At 30.3% G+C, this 14719-nt stretch overlaps 1 protein-coding gene across 1 annotated transcript in view; it reads right to left on the bottom strand.

Moving 5' to 3' along the window:
* LOTGIDRAFT_116962 (hypothetical protein) overlaps positions 1-13782 on the bottom strand; it is a gene marked incomplete at both ends in the record, with an annotated part of 30300 nt that extends 16518 nt beyond the window's left edge. The window contains 14 exons of the mRNA XM_009055580.1: positions 3999-4077; positions 4268-4360; positions 4877-4949; positions 5117-5190; positions 5364-5580; positions 5862-5919; positions 6425-6565; positions 6767-6828; positions 7182-7258; positions 7563-7643; positions 7812-7868; positions 8325-8467; positions 10850-10913; positions 13696-13782. Coding sequence (XP_009053828.1) covers positions 3999-4077; positions 4268-4360; positions 4877-4949; positions 5117-5190; positions 5364-5580; positions 5862-5919; positions 6425-6565; positions 6767-6828; positions 7182-7258; positions 7563-7643; positions 7812-7868; positions 8325-8467; positions 10850-10913; positions 13696-13782 — 1306 coding nt within the window. The remainder of the gene's footprint in view (positions 1-3998; positions 4078-4267; positions 4361-4876; positions 4950-5116; positions 5191-5363; positions 5581-5861; positions 5920-6424; positions 6566-6766; positions 6829-7181; positions 7259-7562; positions 7644-7811; positions 7869-8324; positions 8468-10849; positions 10914-13695) is intronic.
* Positions 13783-14719: the final 937 nt, after the last annotated feature.

A 14719-nucleotide genomic window follows, 5' to 3' on the forward strand; every position in this document is an offset into this window, starting at 1 on the left:
TGCTGCTTTCAACAATGTTTACAAGTAAGTTTACTGACCTACCTTATGCTAGCTGTTACTGTACTAGCTGTTACCATACTGCTTTCAAACAGTGTTTACAAGTAAGTTTACTTGCCTTACTTCATGCTGTTACCTTGATTCTTTCAATTATACCTACTTTAGTATCAACTTTTGACTTTTAGCCATTTCTACTGATGATACCTACTTTAATATCAACTTCTACTGATGATACCTACTTTAATATCAACTTCTACTGATGATACCTACTTTAATATCAACTTCTACTGATGATACCTACTTTAATATCAACCCTACTGATGATACCTACTTTATATCAACTTCTACTGATGATACCTACTTTAATATCAACTTCTACTGATGATACCTACTTTAATATCAACTTCTACTGATGATACCTACTGAAACATCAACCCTACTGATGATACCTACTTTAATATCAACCCTACTGCTGGTACCTACTTTATATCAACTTCTACTGATGATACCTACTTTAATATCAACTTCTACTGATGATACCTACTTTAATATCAACCCTACTGATGATACCTACTTTATATCAACTTCTACTGATGATACCTACTTTAATATCAACTTCTACTGATGATACCTACTTTAATATCAACCCTACGGATGATACCTACTTTAATATCAACTTCTAATTGACTTTTAGCCACTTCTACTGATGATAATTGCTGTGTAATATCATCTGCAGATTTTTGTAAAGTTTCTTGGACAGCATTCCTTTCTTTCTCTAATCTTTCATTTTCTAGTTTACTTTCCTAATAACAACAAAACATAACAAACATGCTGTTATTATAACATCCATGCACATTCATAAACATTTGTCTTATTTTGAACAAGACAAAAATATGATTTCATTAAAACAATCAAGGCTCAAGATAGAAAGAGAAAACACACACACATCTGTATATTCCAAGATCTCCGAGAACAGTTCATGCAAAAATTCTGAAAAAGGCAGGTTTGTTACTCATTCCATTTAAAGAAAGTATGTTAACCATACATATAAACACACTATCAGTTCTTTTAAACTCAACAAAATTTGTTTTCAATATTTCTTAAAAAAAATCATTTCCATTAAATTTTAAAAATATTTTATATTAAGGTAGATATTAGCTTGTATACAACTACTGAATGTAGGTTTACAACCTTCCAAACCATTTAACAAAATTACTGTATATCTGAGATCATTTTTTTCACTATTTATTCAGGAAATTTTGTTACCTTTATAATCTGTTCTTTTTCCTCTAATGCAGCTTTCTCACTGGTCAGCTGTTTGGTTGCATCTGCATGCTGAAAAAAATATCAATTTTGATTGTGACGGCAATAAAGGAAAACAGGCAAATGGCTCACATTTCAAACAATGACCAAACTTGAGAAGAATCTTTTTTTTAAAAAAAACCTATCAAATCCATCTAGATACTCCTTTGCATCATCTTTACTTTGTGTTCGAAGCTCACCGTCCAAATCCTTGCATGTCGAGAATTATCTTTGATTGAATATTAAAATGCTGATTGTCAATTTAAGATACTCTGTGATATATAGAAAGGGCATATATAGAATTCCTAGTTTGAGATATTTTTAAAGGAATTATCCGATTTTCGTACATTTTTAGTACTTCTGAAGACTATTTACTTATTATATTCAAGACTAAAATCAACCCTCTATCCCTTTAAAAAAGTTAAACTCACTTTTCTTAATAATTGAACATGTTCTTCTCTTAATTTACTATAAATATCCTTCATTTTCTGAAACTTTTCTTGACTGGCTTTACTTTGTTCTGAAAGGTAAGTATTAGTCTAAATGAAATATCAGAGAAAAAAATAAATTATCTCACATTAATATGAATTGATCTCAATGAAATATACATAAACAAAAAAAACTAAAATATCTAATATCAAACTTTTCTCAATATGTAAAAATAACAGATACACAGAAGTTTTGATGGAAATTTGAAATAATTCATTCTTAAAGTTGAACAATTAAACATCAAACTAAAAAATCCTAATCATAAAAAACAGACAGTTGAAGATGTAAAGAGTACTAAACTATTTAATACTAATTTTCACTTTACTAACTATTATTTAAGTGTTTAAAAGAAAAAAAAAGTGGTTTAATTTTAACATTCAACCAAAAAATTCAGATTTAATCACTGATTTTACTGTTAAAAGTAAAAGTTAAGAGAAGTTGTAATCTATCTAAATCTACTTTTTATTACATATGTGAATATTTCAAATAAAAAATAGGTCAAGTTGAAAGTAAAGATTTTCTATTGTTTTAGTCAAAATTTCAACATTAACTATGAAACACTATAAGGAATATTTTTACAGTCTCTATTAGGTTATATAATCTATAATCCAAACAAAATTTGGTTAAGTTGAAAGTAAAGATTTTCTATTGTTTTAGTCAGAATTTCAACCTTAACTATGAAACACTATGAAATATTTTAAAACTCTCTAATAGGTTTTCTATTGTTTTAGTCAAAATTTCAACCTTAACTATGAAACACTATGAAATATTTTAAAACTCTCTAATAAGTCATATAATGAATAATTCAAACAAAATTTGGTTAAGTTGAAAGTAAAGATTTTCTATTGTTTTAGTCAGAATTTCAACCTTAACTATGAAACACTATGAAATATTTTAAAACTCTCTATCAGGTTATATAATGAATAATCCAAACAAAAAATTGGCTACTAACAGAACCATCTAAAAGTTAAAAGAGAAGTAGCAACTATATTAATCTAGTATTTAGTGATAGCTTTTATGTAAACTATAGACAGTTATATAACCTTCAAAGGTTAACAAAATATTATTGTCTAAAATATAGTTGATTCATTTCAATTATTATGTGAGAAACTTATTTGTTGATTAAATTTGGAATAGACCAACTGTGAATTTGATACAATGTTAGAAACGCCAGGACTTATTTTAAATATATTGGTAAGGTAAGATCATATCTTTAAAATCCATTTTCTTTCACCTTATATTTGCATGCATTAGCATTCATATAGCACAAATCATTGTAAGGAGATTTTATACAGCAGGTAGAGGGGACAGGGAAAAAGGGTAAATTGTACAGGCTCGTGTAATATTTTGAAATTCCCTATGAACAATCAACTATAGATATTAACAGTATTTTTGAATGATTTGGTTAATTTTCGAGAATCCATTACTTCTGTGATTGATTCAAAATTTGATTCTCTACATGCTTGTAGTTGAACCTTTTTCTAAATATATGTATAAAATATTTGGATCCGAAGTTGCAGGATTTGGTGGATAATAACTACATGGGCTTTTATGGAGTCTCAAAGGTAGTTAATTATTAGGTGAACAGGAACAAATTTGTAGGATATATGATCTGACGAAATTGTTATGCATCTCATGTTCTAGGTCATTTGAAATTCAACCAATCAAATGCTCTGTTTCTAACTATATGTGAGGAATTCAGGAATGTTCATTGTTAATCATTGAATTTTAAAAAAGAATCTGTTATCTATTAAAAGATGTTCCTAATGAACCTATATAATATATAGGACAGGGTGTTATTGAAGAGGTCTATGTTATATTAGGTTAGTAACTGTTGGAGATTGAAATAATTCAACACAATTCCTACCATGATGTTCTCCTATTAAATCAATAAAAATACTTGTAGATAAGGATATTCTCAACAGATCTTAAATCCATAACTACTCAATTAGCAGGATTGCTGACTGACTTTCAAAAGTACTGGCAATATGGTATCAAAAATTTATTTTGCTTTCAGGAGCTTTCTGTTCTCAGTTGGTCTAATGTCAGCAACTCTGACTTCAACCCAGTGGCGTTTCTGGGAAAAAGTAGTTGAGGGGCTGAGAAAGGTCAAAAGGTGGGGCCACTATGTAAACAAATTTTTAAGTAGGGGGCAATGCAGGGCCAGCCTCTTTTCTGCCATTTTACCAGGAATATTTTGAATAACTTACTTTCAGCATCACCTAATTTTTCTGCTGCTACAGCTGCTATTCTTAGTTCTTCTGTTTCTTTCTTCAAACTGTCATTTTCCTAGCAAAAATATCAGAAGTTAGAGATTTTCTAGTAATGTTCAGCCTCACTTTCACATGATCTTCAAACCAGCCAATCAAAATGCAAACTAAAGAAGATGTTTATCATTTGAACAATGCCCTTCATATTACTGTCCAAAACTCATACCTAGTAATGTTTTTTGATATAAACAATATTCAATATATCTTACCTTCAATGCTTTATCAGCTGAAATCCTTAATTCAGATAAGATCTTCTCTAATTTACTTATTTCATCTTTTAATGATGAGATTATTCTTTGATCCTGTAAATAAAACTTATTATTTATGCAGCCCATCATTTATATTGCATGAAAATTTATAATAATCAATCTTATGCTGATTTGTCAAATAAAGCTATGTGGACTCTCAAAAAGATGATTCAGTTATATTTGTCTAGGCCTGGGTAAAATGATCGAAATAATCGATTATCGTCCCTAATTTTGATTATTAATTATCAAATTTCATAATCGTTTATATGTCAGCACCAGTTACTCCACTGTACCCATTAACAAAGTTATGTTACCAACAATAAACTATAATAACTGATCACAGCAAAAAAATACTTCTATGACGCAGAAAGTACCCATGAAATTAAGAATTCTGGCATGTTTATAATTTAATGTTCACAGATTTTTTCAATTGAATTATTTCAATTATTAATCGATTATTAATCGGTAGTCTTACTTCGATAATCGATCTCAAGTTTGTAATATATGCCACTCTATAAATAAATCCTTTGCATATACTTAATATCATCAATAAGAATTTGTATTATGTACCTCTGTTTTGACTCTCTGTAATTCTTCTTTTAATATTTCTATTTCTCTCTGTAACCTCTCAATAATCAGATCTCTGTAATAAAAACATAACCATGTTATCAACCATCTTTCAAGATTTCAGAATTTTTTTTATAAATGATCACAACAGAACAAATTTTGAGAATTAACTATCAATTACTCAAAGCTTAATTGAATAAGATCAGTTTTTGAAAAGAAGTTGCCTGGAAAATGTAATCCTACCTTTCATCAACCTCTGGTGGTCTACCATTAAAATTAAAACTACCCATATTATTCTCACCAAATGTCTGGTCAAACTGGTCTGGAGGCTACAAAATGTATAGAACAAAAGTGTAAGTCTTTGCCAAACCAAGGAGGTAAGAATAACATGGAAAAAACCATTGAGAACTGAATTTGCTATCATTCTTATTCAGAAAGAACTTTAATATAAGTTAATGGGGTGACATCTCTCATTCTGTTTAAAACTTACTGGAGGATCAGCAAGGTCCAATAAAGATTCATCAGGTGTGTCAAGATCTGGTTCAGGTTCAGGATCAGGTTCATTAGGTACCACAGCTACCGGTTTAACATGTTTAATAAAATCAGATGCTTGTAGGAAATTAGGTGGTTCATCTGGTAGATGTGGTACTTGTACTAAAGATTTAAAATACTGTAAATTACTAGAACTGTGGTAAAACTGCTTTAATCTGAAAAGAAGAAGAGAAATGTCCTTCAAAAGCTGTGAATGGATGTTTTATGTTTTAAATCTATTAGAGGCATTGTCAAAAGGGTTTCCTAATTCTGTATGTGTTTCGGAGACACTCATAGCATCAATATACACTATACTAATCTCAAATCTAAGGTCAGATTTCTTTAGTTAAAAACACAAAGATATATGGGTGTACTACTTCTGAGTTTACTATGTTTTGAAACACATACTGGTAATGTTATCAAGTCTTTATTTAAATTCTAATATTGTTCTACCTACTTGTTATAGCCCTTTAGAAATCTTTCTCTATGTCCACTTAATGTATCTGGTGTTAAACCTGCAAAAAAACAAATATTAAATTGTTGACCAAAACTTTGATAAAGTAAAATAACATAAGTTCAATGAGTAAAACATCTTCATAATGAAGGTTATTACAAACTCTGTCTTATACCTGACACTTTAAGTTACTTTTCTTGTTTCTTGGAAGTTTGAAAAGGTAGCGATTTGATAAAAATACAGTCCAATAGAGCCTTTGACAGAATGATATGGGTTTCTTCTAAATTCTATATATGTCTTTTTTATATATCACAGAGTATCTTAAATTGACGAGCGTCATTTAAACATTCCATCGCAGATAATTCTGGACAAACATGCATTGAAAGGCTCAAATTTCGACAATGAGCTATGAACAGTTTTACAGTTGAAAAATTCCTGTTTCTGAGACTAAAGTATAATTGGTAAAAAATGGCCTACCTGTCCCTTTAAGGCAATTGCCACTAAAAATATCTTTATAAATTAACAATTAAAAACAATTTGATATACAGAACTTAAGACCAACTTACTAGAATGAAGTCTAAATAATGATTTGACAAGATAATCATATAACTGACAAGAATCTAATATAGCTAGTATTAATGGTGCTAATCTACACTGTCCAGCAGTGGTCATTGAGTTAGCACGAGACATATCTAATGACCCAAACACTGAAATAGACAAAATTAACAACATTTCAATATAATGCACAGTAAAAAGATACGGGATCAATCTGTTATATCATGCTTAAGTAATCATTCATCGAACTTCATAAAAGAGCCTACTATATACTGTTTACACTCAAGAGGCTCACACATGTCAATAAATGTACAATTTATAGATTTCTGCATGAAAGGAGTATGTAAACATACCATTTTGTTGTAAATGTAGGATTTCATCTAGTAGATCTAACATATCTATCGAAAATTCAAAACTGAAAAGAAAATTTTAACAGTTGGAGATGCATTAAAATGAGACATGCTAATTTTGTACACTGATTAAATATTCATGTTGTGTTCATTTCTTCAAAACTAACCATAAGTAGAAGCCTGCTGATTGGCTGGTTGAAACCCGTTGTCTAAGAAAAATAAGAACAGAATTCAGTTCTATATGTTGTATCTTCACACAGTTAATAAGAAGTATTTTTATGGAAGATAATGACAAACAATGTCTATATGTATTACTTCTCAATCTATTAGGCCTTATAATTATAAGCCTTTGTCATAATTTCTATGATGTTTAGAATACAAATTTCAACAAAGTTCTAAAAAAAACAACCAAACTCACTAATTATTAACATCTGAACCACAGATTTTATTAAACTGTTCATCATTCATCAGTAAGTTACCAGGTATACGGGGATACTGAAAGTATAAACCTTACCGGTCAGAATACTAAATAATACTCAATGAAGTCATAACATTTTAGTACCTGAATAGTAGTTTTAAGTTTTAGTACTATGGACTTTTTTTTAGCTCAAATTCAGCTAAATGGAGTGAAATTTCCTAAGATGATATTTTTTATTTGCAGCTTTTTTGAACAATTTCATAATATCATCTTTCTAACAAATGATTTTTTATAGTACTTGTAACAGTAATGGTTTTTAAGTTGTATGAATTTATTGTATTTAATCATTTTTTTTTGCATAGAGCTATACGTAAGGCCTACCTTTCTATGAAAATTTAACCTCTGAATCAGAAGTCTACAATAAGCAGCTATTAATTTTCCATAACCTTCTTTTAGATGACCCTGAAATGATGTAAATGGATTAGTTCAGGTGTTTCTCTGAATTCTATAACAATTCTTCATTATATACAGATTCTGATTTCAACAAGTAAGAAAGATTTCCTATGTAATACTAGTATGATTTGATAGAATATTCAAATTACGCTATTGATCAAATCTAAAGTAGCTTACCCAAAGTTTTCCTAAATCTTTTAAATGTGTTCTGTACTTCATAGAATCACTCACCACCTATAAAACAAAGATATTCAATTTCTAAAAAGGGATAAGGGATTACATTCAGATCTTTGTCAGATTTGGAGGGCTAACACATCCGATCTTCCCAACATGATCTAAGGTTTTTGGGGTCCTGTTTCACAACAAAATCTTACACCTACAATTTTTTTTAATGACAATTTGAAATCAGTTTAATTCATCAAATTCATCTGTCATGGGTGTACGAATGCCTGACAATTTAGTTTGCAAATTGATACAAGACTGGCAAAAACAATCTAATCAACACCCCTGATGGACATGTTATTTACAACAGACAAATAAATAAAAGGAAGTATAGAAACAAGTAGAAGGTGTTGACTCCACCTACTAAAGTAAATAAGTGGACAACAAACACGAAGGATTTTAGGTGGTCTTTAAACAAACATAGAAAATAATGTCAATAAATACAAAACAAACACAAAATAAACTTACATTTTGATGTCCATCTCTCATCAACTTATGAAGAACATGACAAAATTTCCAACAAACAATTGGACTACCTTGTAATGGTAATTTGCCAGTGATAGTCCAGAACGTACTTGCCCCTTGATCTTGGAAACTGCCCAATATTGTATCTTCATACAGTTAAGGATATGCAATGATAAATTAATCAATATAGACCAATAAACATATCAAAAGCTATGTATATTCTCTAAAAGGAATGCTAAAATCTAAGAGTTGACAACCTCAAAAGCACAGTGGAATATGGTGTTCTGGAAAGGAGAGCCAGTCTGGAGCTGCTATTTGGCTGGGGTGTTCTAAATCAGAATGAAAGTTGTTAAATCCTAACTGGAATGATGGGGTAAAAACAAAAGTTAATAAAAAAAATGAAAGTTTGGTCTTCATTAGACTGCAGTAATATTAAACAACAGGGCATTGCTTGTCAACTTTCAAATCTAAATGAGTCTTCTATGTGGTGATTTCTTAGAGAAAATATGATATTTTAACTGTATTATATAATTGAGAGAATTTATTTCACAAATGAGTGCAAACATTCTGAAGTGGTATCTTCCTTTCAAGTTGAAGTTTCTAGCATTTTTATAAATCTACAAGTGATTTCTCCACAAATTCTCCTTTTTTGACCACGACTGTGTTTTTTTAAATTTGTCTGTTCATTATTCAGTATGATCTTATTCAAATTATGACAAAAATCATTAAAATTCAGAAAAATTGTACCCTTTTCTGTAATCATTAATTTGTCAAGTGACTGAATTAACTTTAAATATCTGTGGCCTACAGTTTATAGGTAAGTACTTATAATGTTATATTTTATTGTCATGTACTTTATTCAACAAAAAACAGAAGCTATATACCATCTGGTAAATATAAACTACATCTACTCCAGATGTTTATTACAACCACTTTAATACTACAAAACAATGATAAACATGACACATGACAACATACTACTGACTCAACCACAAAAAATTTGACAATTGTTTCCTTTAAAGGCAATGTTTAGCCAAATAATATCTTCTACCATTTTCACTGTATTGGGAGATCCATCTAACTCGGTTAAGATGAAAAACTAAAGCGCCTTGCTTAAAAATAATATTACTATCAACTGTCCAAGATATATTTCAAATTGACTGATCAAATTGTGGTGATATATTATTCTTTAATCGTAGGAGAACCTTAAGTAAGATTTTAATTCTAAAAAAAGATGATGAAGAACTGAATTTGGTAAAATATTTGGAAGATTGTATCACTACAAAATTTTGTTTACTTAAAACATAAAATCCAACTAGGTTTTGTCTAATAAAAGACAAAAAAATTTCCATGTTTTTGCACTTCTGGGTTGACTTATATAGCGTTTTTTGTAATAAATCAATAAACTTGAATAATGTGCTTGTTTTAAGAGCTCCAATATCCAATTAATTTAACTTGAATACCTATTTGCATTCAAATAGAACATATCCAGTTTCATGAATATACAAAGTAAAGGGGTTCTGTATGCAGGGCTGTTGATTTATTCTTTTATCAACCGAACATTTTTCTACGACCTGTGAAATCTGATCTCAATTTTCTTCGGAGAGAAGGTCTATTATATACTGGTATGGTACCACTACTGACATGATGTTTGGCAAAAGAAATGAATGGAGTTTTACGTCCTACTCTTCTGCACCTTGTGGGCTAATGAAGACGGGCAGGGTGCCATGAGGGAAATTTTGCCAGGACAGTGACATTAGCCTGCTCTTTTTAGATTTCCAACTGTCGAGGGATCTTTAACATGTACAGCCTGCAGCACACAGGGCCTTGGTTTATTGTCCCATCCGAACGACTAGATGCTTTTTCCATGTCAGCCCCTCTTACCTGCATCACTGACAGGGTGAAACCGGGTTGAAAAATCCGAAGTTATTATCTCGACCTATGCCGGGATTGAACCCTGGACCTTCAGGTTAGCGAGCAAGCGTCTAACTCACTGAGCCACCACGGCTCCCTTTGGCAAAAGAGACCTTGACAGAGTGGTTAACTGTGTCATTTTACCACAGATTGTATGTATGACAAGGGAATTAACTTTATATGTAACATAGTGCTCAAATTCAAACTTGACATTTTCTTAAAATATTTGTACATTCATTCAAGTTTCGGATGTAGGCATATATATCTGAACTATATTTGATGTCTTCATCAATGTGTCATCATATAGCCTACATCAAAGTTTTAACAAGATAAAATGTAGTACAGACAGGAAATATGACTCAAGAAAAGCTTTAACAGGAAAGTTTCATTTTGTTAGTCAGCCGATTTTTTTTTTTTTAACTTAAACAGCATTCTTAGCAAAACAGATGTGTTCTGTATATTACAGAAAAAAATTTGAACCCATCCTTACTTGTATAAAGTTTCTATTGGGGTATACCCTTTAAACATTTTCTATCATAAGTAGCTAATATGCATATTTCTATGTTGCTTATTTCTATGTTGCCTATTTGCACGTTGGTGTTGATAAAGGATACTTCTAACATGTTTTTCTTTTACTGGATTTTCACTGTTGTTTATAGCTTTATGGATTGCATTTGTCTGAAAAAAAAAACAGAAAAAGATTAACAGCATGAGTATTATATGAAATCTATATACAAGTTATAGCCAATTATTTCTGGTTCAATAATTATGCTCAAAGTAAAGGGATTTAATAGAGGATTTCAAACATTGGATTATATCATAAAAGATACTATGTCTCTAAATTGCACTGATTCAGTATTCCCTTTTGATGTCCAGTAATACCAGAAAAACCTGATTTCACTATCCTTCAATACCTTTCAAAATCAAATATGTTTTTGTCATAGTATCATCATGGTCTCTTTATCTGGTTTCCACATATAACTTATAGGAAATAAGTATAATGTACATAGAAGCTATGAGCGTTCAGAACACACAGCTAGAATACCTCTAATTAAATCCCTTTAACACACTACCTTGCTCTATAGTACATACATATTGTACAGTAATTATTTACTAGTATCATACTATACAACGCTTCATTGCTCACTTTGATCTCAACCTCAATTTCCAAACAAAACAACAATCATAATGACTTATTATTAAGAACAGACACAATCCAAACCTTTTGATTCTGATTCATAGTGAATACATCCAACCTACTAGATATCTCTGAATTTTACATAATTCTATAAAGTTTAGATATACATCTGGCCTATTTCTATGCCATTATTGATTTATTTAATCAATAAGATTATTTATTGCAAATATCCTATATATTGGTTTGAAACTTGCTGACTATCATAGATATTTCTGATGGATATCGACACTGTGTATATTTATAGTATTGTGTAACATATCATTTGAATTTTGATGGCCTGTACACTGTACATCTCATGGTCATGTATTTGATCACAGCAACATAATCTGTTCATATAAGACACATGTACATGTGTATTATTGAAGAAATTGTACATCAAAATGTTGTGTAAATTTTTCATTATATAAGCTTATTTTTCTTCAGTGTCATTCATTATATTATCCCCATGGACGGAATGTTAAACAGCACTATGTCCTTGTGTATTGGACCAAATACTGACCAATATAAAATTATGAATTGATTAATGATCATTTATCTATATTCATTTGAAATTTGATATTGATATCGCTGACTTTTTTCTGTTGAATTTAGCATGTTGTTGATTAATAACATACAAATATAGTAGCATTGATTGCTAATGTATTGAATTTACTAGCATGTATAAAACATTAATTATTAAAATAATTAACAACAACATGTTATCTAATATCATATCATAGCCTGAAGCCTGTTATATGATTACTATGTTTATTTATATTGATCATATCATTACATGAATTTAATTATGAGTGCAATTTGAAACTTAACCATAAGCTTATGTAGATAATTAAAACGATAAAGCCTTCTAGTTTAGTTATTAAACATTATCTTATAATAGGGCTGGGCGATATACTGGTATCTTAATAATAAATACCGGAAAAGGAATTTATTTAGTAATATCACATGATTAATAAATACTGAAATATCACCATATCGTGATATATAGTTGTTGTGATATATCTTCAAATATTTGTCCAGAAAAGATTATCTACGCAATTTTAACAATTAATGTAATATTTGCAACACATGCTTTCTTCGTGATATTAAATACTGCTTCATACTTAATATCATGATATCCACTTGAACCAATATCACCCTGTCCTATTTTATAACTACTTTTAAATTATACAACAATGTGAGTAAAGTTTCAGAAACAAGCTACAGCTTATGCTAATTTGCTACTCAAGCTCCCCAGTTTGATTATGATTACAAACAGTATAGAAATAACAAAACTACTCCTGATATCACACTGTAATTATTGGAAAGGTAACCTCAGAAAAAACTATATTCAGAATTTAGGATATTTTAGCAAATTATAGTCAAATGAAGTTTTATAGGTGTGAGAAGCCATTTAGCATTTAAGAGCTTTGAAAGACCTATATTCTCTAACCACTATGTTGTCTGGCAATCTGAATTGAATTTTATCAATGCTTGCAGGACAATTCAAATTGGTATAATAATAAAGGTGGCTAAAAATAATAATCAACGATCTTATGAGACTGGGGTTTTCCTTGTGGAAATGACATATCTGGGATAGATAAGAGAAATATTAAGGGAATTTAAGTTTTATGGGAACATGGTCATGGATTTACCTACATCTCACATTTTCCCGCTCTCCTGCATCTAAATCACACACGTTTTTTAAATGGTAAGTATTATAGTACCAGTAATGAGCAACGTCAAAATAAACAATATTATAATGCAATTGAGAAAAAGTGTTAAATTTTGAAAGGGAATTATTCCACAAATTGCCTGAATTTACCTCACCCACCCCATTTATGCCTATTAATTATTAATCATTTAAAGTTAACTTGAGTTATGCAAATGAAATTGTGTATAAACATATTGTGTCTCGTTCTGCAGGCCTACAGTTATTATCGGGTTTCATACAACAAGCAACAACATGTATTCAAGCAAATTAGTGCATATTGCGAAACATCTTCTCCGTGTAAGATAAATAAAAAAAAGATTTTAGTTTAAATTAACTAGTTAATGCCAACAACTACAATGTAGAATCAGAATGAAGATAAAACTATAGGAACAGGCCTTATCAGAACCCCTATCTTGTCAAATATGCTTCAATACATAGAGTAGGTTACCTTAAAACTAAAAAAAAAGTTATAGAAGGATAGAAAGAAGAGGATATGACAAATGGGATAAATAAACAAAATACATGATTATGATCTAAGCCTGGATAGACAAATCAAAGGGCCATACACTCACCTGTCTGCGCTCAAAACTTTCACGTTGTACCTCCAGAGAGCTCTTTCCTCTTTGACTTACAACTCTTGGCAAGTGTAATGATGACATTGTTGGATTAAAAAACAGATAAAAATCTTGTGTATACTCAGTCTATTGACATATTAATGATTTTAACAACAATCCGATACACAGTGCGACATTTCACTCCCTCTTCCGGTAAAAACTTCATAAAGGGAAGCAAATCTTGAAGAAGAGTAGGTGCGTCTTCTAACTCAAATGAAGCAAATCATCTGGAAATTTCCAAAACATCCTATTGGTTTAGGCCATAGATTTATAATAAGAACTATTTATAACTCTATGGTTTAGGCCTACTTCTCTGCAATGTTAATCACATGTAAAATTTCCGTTCACTTGTTTTAGATATTGGAAATATTTCTTTTTTCTGTTTATTTTTTCGAGCAAATTTCATCATAATTAAGCTACATTTTGAAAAGTGACACAGATAGGCCAACTTTATAGAGCTTTGTTCTGTTAGTTGATTTCGTCAAGGTTTAAATCTCACATATTCGCCTAGACAAACAGGCCTAGGTGCTTCATTTCTGAATTTTTGATCCATTGGAATCATATTATTTCTCAGAGGTAAAAAAAAAATAGAAGTCTCGACGAAGAAATCTACTATCATTTCTAAGATCCCAAGCGACGTAAAAAGGTGATCGAGACATTTTCAAATTTTATCACTAAGTCGGACACTCACGAAGTTAGGGTCCTAAATTTTACACTTTGATTCATAAATCACGAACCGAACGCCTAATATTTTAGGGATAGACAAGAGGCTATATATCAAACATTATATAAAATCCCCTTTTCGAAATCAATAATTTTTTACACAAAATTGCGGAGTTTTGTCCACTTAGATACGAGTAATTCCGAACAAAACGTGACTCTTTACGACAGAATGTGCCGACTGATTAGACCAATTATCATCAATCAGTGTTAATCAGGTTGAATTTCGACTCAGAAGTTAATAGCCAACGTCGATTGGATA

This window comes from Lottia gigantea (genome assembly GCF_000327385.1).
Source record: "Lottia gigantea unplaced genomic scaffold LOTGIsca_25, whole genome shotgun sequence".
NCBI classification, from domain to species: Eukaryota; Metazoa; Mollusca; class Gastropoda; family Lottiidae; genus Lottia; species Lottia gigantea.